Source organism: Gossypium arboreum, chromosome 12 (genome assembly GCF_025698485.1).
Source record: "Gossypium arboreum isolate Shixiya-1 chromosome 12, ASM2569848v2, whole genome shotgun sequence".
NCBI lineage: Eukaryota > Viridiplantae > Streptophyta > Magnoliopsida > Malvales > Malvaceae > Gossypium > Gossypium arboreum.
Genome location: NC_069081.1, coordinates 32,549,513 through 32,555,775, shown reverse-complemented (window position 1 = coordinate 32,555,775; position 6,263 = coordinate 32,549,513). Strand labels below are relative to the sequence as shown.

At 35.3% G+C, this 6,263-nt stretch overlaps 1 protein-coding gene across 1 annotated transcript; it reads left to right on the top strand.

Moving 5' to 3' along the window:
• The first annotated feature begins 2,603 nt into the window (after positions 1 to 2,603).
• On the top strand, positions 2,604 to 5,776 carry LOC108479767 (probable receptor-like protein kinase At2g23200). The gene has a single exon (XM_017782544.2). The coding sequence runs from the start codon at positions 3,072 to 3,074 to the stop codon at positions 5,604 to 5,606; it is 2,535 nt and encodes an 844-aa protein (XP_017638033.1). The 5' UTR covers positions 2,604 to 3,071; the 3' UTR covers positions 5,607 to 5,776.
• Positions 5,777 to 6,263: the final 487 nt, after the last annotated feature.

The window sequence follows — 6,263 nt, the reverse complement described above, 5'->3', positions numbered from 1 at the left end:
CTCGAGAATGTGAAGGGTCATATGTTGAGCAAAGATAAACTCGACAATGAGTTTGGTTAGGATAGCAAGTCAGATAGGCAAGTCTCAATTTTGGTAGCACTAAGGAAGCAAGACAAGGTATGTCGCTATTGTAAGAAGTTAGGTTACGTCAATGCAGATTGTTATAAACTGTGAAATAAAAAGGTTGCAGAGAGCAACGAGGAAGGTTTAACTAGTGTTAATTTGGCCAATGACAAGGGTGATAATTTCTTGTTGGTGTCAACAAGTGAAAGCTCTGAGCTTACATCTGAGTAGATCTTAGATTCGAGGTGTTCTTTCCACATGTGTCCCAATGAGGACTGGTTCTCCACATAAAGTTCAGTTAAAGGAAGACTTGTGCGCATGAAGAATGGTTCACCCTGTAAGGTAATCAGTATTGGTACTATTTAGATTAGGATGCACGATGGGACAATTAAGACACTGTCAGATGTCAAACATGTGCTTGACTTAAAGAAAAATCTTATCTTCTTGGGAAATTTGGACTTGAAGGGTTGTATAATTAACATCTAGTCAAACGACATTAAGGTATCCCGTGGGGCCCTCATTTTGATGGAAGGTAAAAAGATTGATAGTTTTTATGTTCTGGAAGTATCAACGGTGACCGATGAAATAGGATGTCCCTCGTCTGTTAAGAATTCGAAGTCGACTCCTTTAAAGCGAAGACAACTTGGTCATAGGAGGGAAAAATATATAACCGTTTCATATAAGAGAGGTTCTGTTTTGGATGTAGGTTTTGAAAAGATAGGGCACTATGTTTGTGGAAATCAGACCCTAGTCAGTTTTGATTAGGTAGTGCACAAGTCGAAGACTAGAAGACTTTTAACTTCTAAGTACAACTTTGACTCAATTAATATCCTACATAGTTCGAGATAAGCTCGTGGCGGACTTTGGCAAAGAAGGCGTTGTGGCAAGTCAAGGTAGAGATTTGTGGAGTTATGCCTCATATTTTTCGACTTTTCTTCTCCCAGTTAAACTCTATTTTTAGTTTCCCACTTAAACTATGATTAGTGTAGATTATTTTAATATTATTTGACCTACGAATTTAGAATATAAATAGATTATTTTCTACCCTAGAAAAAATTGAGCCCATTACACATTTAGATATTAACTTTTACAAGCTTTCAAAGAATTTTGTGTTTACGTTTTGAGGGATTCTTATTTCAGGTTTTGGGGTTTAGTTTTATCTTTATCTTTTGTACTCTTTGTTTTTGTTGTTTTAGTAAAATTATATTTGCCCATAATTTTTTATCTTCTTCGAAAAAGTTTTTCCACGTAAAATATTAGTGTTCGATCTTTTCAATTTCTTTGTTGTTCGTTCCTTAACCGGATTTATCCCCAACAATGTCACATTATAAAATAAATTTATATTATAATATTTGTTTTAATTATATAAATATTAATTAATTTTTGTTAAAATAATTCAACTAATAGAGTTGATCAAATAATAAAAGTGATAATGACAAATTTAAGGATTACGATTATCTAGTTTCATTGTTCGATTAGGTTTACGAATACAAAATAATAAGAATAAGAATACGATGTTAAAAAATTACTTTTTAAAAAATTATAAAATTCAAGACTTTTGAATTTCTTTAATATTTTATAAATTTTAATAATATTTTACAATTTATAAAATTTTGTAAAATATATTTTTAATTTTTTAAATAATTAAATTTTGGAATGAATAAACATGGTTTATTCCAGAAAAAAACACATTCATTTATTTTTTTATTTTATAAATAAATTTTTATTTTTGCTGATGTGGTAGTATAACTATTGTGTTCCATGTCAATACCATTAATGACCACGTCAGCGCTATAATGGTCAACGTTAGTCAAATGATTTATTTACCCAGTTTTATTAATTTAAGGATTAATTAAGTGAAAAAAGAAATTGAAAGATCTTTAATTGATTTTTTTAGAAAAAGTTGATGCATCAAGCCTATTTGCTAGATTTAAATTTTAAAATATTTTTTCCTAGCAAAAGTTATACAAGTTTTGGGGAAAAGAAAGAAGTTGCACAAATTTTCCGGATGAATATTTTTTCTTTATTAAATGATTCAATCTTTTCCAGCTTTGAGTATAGTCTATCATTACAACAACCTAATAGAGAAAAGGAAATACAGAAAGTTGTTATATTTATTTATTTAAACAACACCACATCATTATTTTATCATCTCACCGTCCCCACCACTACACTGTATAATTCCATTTACTTCGAAAGAAGAAGCCTATATAATTTCATGAAAGAGCCACAACAACCACTGCTATTTAATTTAAGGAAAAACCACTTCAATATATATCGGGATTTAAATACGAGTACAATCCAATTTTTTAAGACTTATATCCAGAATAAAAAGCATTGCACTTTTCGAGATTGCTCAAACAACAATAACAGTAGAGTGAAAACATTGCATTTGGGTTGCAAATATAGTGGGGGATATAGGAAACTTGAGTGGAGCCATTTGAGCCGCATAAACTACACTTGTTCTTCTTTGTGGTGAGTCTTAAGGATTTGCCATTTCTAACTTTCTACTTTCAGAAAGGATACAAAGTTTGGCGCTAATGTTGTACTTAATCTGATATTTCTTCACACTTTACAAACTTAAAATCTTCAAATGCAGAATTTGATGTAGTATGAGTGAAATTATTAAACAGACTTAAATGCAATGGATTAAGACAGCTAAAAAAAGTCATTGATTTAAAACGACAAGAAACCCTCAGCCGGCGTGATTAATAAATATATTCATTATAAACCAACTAACTGGTGTTGCTGTTGAACTAAGGAAAAGCAAAAAACGTTGGGTTCTTTAGAACAGTAAACACCGTGATCAGAATAGACGTATCAAGGAAATTGGATATTTCGCTTGCCAAGTAATATTAGAGGCCCTTAATCTTATCTTCTTTTGAAGTTAACTGTATCCATAAAACATGAATCTTACTCAAGTCGTCAACCAAGCCCAAGGTCTTTCTTTTTAGCCATTATTTTCCTTCACTAAACCAAACCACCTTCTTGGCCATCAACCAGTTTCAATGGGAAATCTATGGTTCCTCAACCTACTCTTGCTTTTGTTTCTTTTTCAGTTGTTTCCTATTTTGGTTGTCTCAAAACCCTATGTTTTTCCTGAAAAATACTTCATCAACTGTGGGTCTGATTCTTCCCTCCGACTGGGTAGTAGGAATTTTGTTGGTGACATGAACCCAAACTCCTTCTCTGTCGCAAATGGCAAACCTGTGAAAGACAGCAGCCAGCAGTCATCGTCAGACTCGGGTCTGTATCAAACAGCAAGGTTTTCAGGACACCCTTTTTCCTATGATCTCGATATCACTGACAAAGGCCTGTATGTGGTACGCCTTCATTTCTTTCCTTTTCCTAATCTAGCTGATGCTTTATTCAATGTTTCAGCTTCAGGTAAGTCTCTGCTATCCAATTTCAGTGTAAGAAACATTACTTCTGCCCGTGTGATTAAGGATTTCTTAGTGCCTATTACTTCATCCAAGTTTAGAATCTTCTTCATCCCCGCACATCAATCATCTATTGCATTTGTGAACGCCATAGAAGTTTTTCTTGTTCCGAGTCTAAGGGATAACCGAACTCATCTGAGTTCTGCAGGAAGAAAGGGTCTTTACCAGGGTTTGCCCTCTCAGTTGCTTAGAACACTTTATAGAGTTGCTTTTGGGAGCCCATCCCCATCCATTAATGACTCAACAGTCGTTGCATCAGAATGGGTAGCTGATGATGACTACATAGTTGTTCGAAATTGGGTCAAAAATTGTAGTTATCAATCGACTATTAAGCTACACTACGATGATGAAGATATGAATAATGATACCTATATTGCAGCCTCTCAAAACTTTATCCCCGATCGTGTCTATATGGGTTGCAAAACTGTAACCCTAAATCATGGGCAGTCTTCAAAGTCTACTAACATTACTTGGCATTTCAATGTCAGTAGGAACGCCCAGCATCTTGTCCGACTCCATTTCTGTGACATTCTTAGTAAGTCACCCAACATTGTCAATTTCAGCCTCTCTATATACAATAACTTCAGCCAACAAATCGATCCTTACCAGTATTCTATCAACACGGCTGCTCCATTCTACAATGAGTTTGTGGTTGACTCAGGTGAATCTGATTTCATTAGTGTTAGCATTGTTCCTGGGGAAGACTTAGAGAGATTTGCTTACCTGAATGGACTTGAGATCATGGAGTTCATCACTCAACCAGGTTTGGAACCTAACATTAGTGAGCCAAAAGGGAAGAATTCAGTGTTTATCATAATCGGTTCAGTCATTGGGTTTGTTGTTCTTTGTAGTTTGGTAGTGGCATACTTGATTAAGAAACGAAGAAAAGCTAGATCTTTTGAGCCAATGCCTTCATATGGTACCCTTCCTTTCGGAGGAGCAAGTCCCTATATCGGAATAAGCTCGAAATCAGTCAACCCCCCCCCTGTTCCCAACTTAAACCTTAAGTTAAAGATGCCTTTTGCTGAAATATTAGAGGCAACCAATAACTTCGAGGCTAAGTTGTTGATTGGGGAAGGAGGCTTTGGTAAAGTCTACAAAGGGATTCTAAGAAATGGTCTCAAAGTTGCAGTCAAAAGAAGTGAGTCCAAACATGGCCAGGGGCTTCCCGAATTCCAAACTGAGGTAATGATTCTATCCAAGATTCGACACCGCCATCTTGTTTCACTGATCGGATATTGCGATGAAGGGTCTGAGATGATACTGGTTTATGAGTTCATGGAGAGAGGGACTCTCAGGGATCATCTTTACAAGTTGGGAGGGAATCCGGAGAGATCATCTTCACTGTCTTTATTGACATGGAGGCAAAGACTCGAAATTTGTATCGGTGCAGCCAAGGGTCTTCATTATCTCCATACTGGTTCGGATGGAGGAATCATTCACCGCGATGTTAAGTCCACAAACATCCTGCTTGATGAGCAATATGTAGCAAAAGTTGCAGATTTCGGCCTTTCAAAGTCCGGCCTTCTGAATCCAGATGAGTTCAGTACCGGCATCAAAGGCAGCTTCGGGTATCTGGATCCTGAGTATTTTAGATGCCTTCAGTTCACTGAAAAATCTGATGTTTATTCTTTCGGTGTTGTACTCTTTGAAGTGCTTTGCGCTAGACCAGCTATCATTAACTCACATAGGAAGGAGGAGATAAACTTAGCAGAGTGGGGACTGATTTGGTTAAACAAAGGGGAACTCGAAAAGATCATTGATCCTTCAATGGCTTCCCAGATTAATCCAAATTCACTGAGAAAGTTCAGTGAAATAGTTGAGAAATGCCTGAAGCCAGCTGGAGCCAGCAGACCAACAATGCTTGACATATGCTGGGACTTGGAATACACATTGCAGCTACAACAGACAGCGGTGTGCCGAGAGCCGCACGAGGACAGTGCCATAGATGCTTCTTTCAACATGTCGTCGAGACCTTTCCAACGATTGCCTTCAAACAATTGCCCGATTGAGAAAGTTGATGTGCCTATGGAAAACGATGATGGTTCAGATACAACAGAAAGTGGTGTGTTCTCCCAGCTGAGGATTGATGGTGGGAGATAGTCTCATGTCTTTTGGGCTGCTAATTTGTCTTCTTAGATACTAGTTACTACTACTTTTTCACTGTATTGATGTTTAATTGAACGTATCTTGTATTGTCTAAAATCCTATATTCGGGTGCTGCTAACGAGTGCCCTTAATTTATACATTCAGAGAAGATATTACCCTATAAAGTTGTTTAAAAGCCCTCGTAGACTAGAGTTATTTATGAGCCAGTTTAGGTTGGGGTCTGATCTAAGCATAGTATTAATACATTTTATATTTGCTCAAGTTTGGCCCGACCCAAAATGAGTTTAAAATTTTGACTAAGCTTGCCCATATTTGTAAATGGCTAAATTAAGCCGATTTGAGATCCACTCATATTATTTTTTAAAATTTAAAAAAATTATATTAATATTATTCTTAATTTAATATTTAATAATTTTTATTTATTGAAATTTTATATGTAGCCATCTTAAGAATTCTTTTTAATGTTTACATTATACTATTATTATATATTATACTATAGATTTAATTTGTGTCATAAATGACATAATATATAAAAATAACATAATATAAAATATTACAACCTTAGAAAATAGGTTGGGTTCGGGTTTTAAATGTTTAAGTCTAAGCTCGACTCATTTTTTAAACGAGCTTTGGTTTTTGCTTAAGCTTATT

What these genes read in the sequence shown, in the direction of transcription:
- LOC108479767 (XM_017782544.2), top strand. Translation starts at nt 3,072, where the DNA reads ATGGGAAATCTATGGTTCCTCAACCTACTCTTGCTTTTGTTTCTTTTT.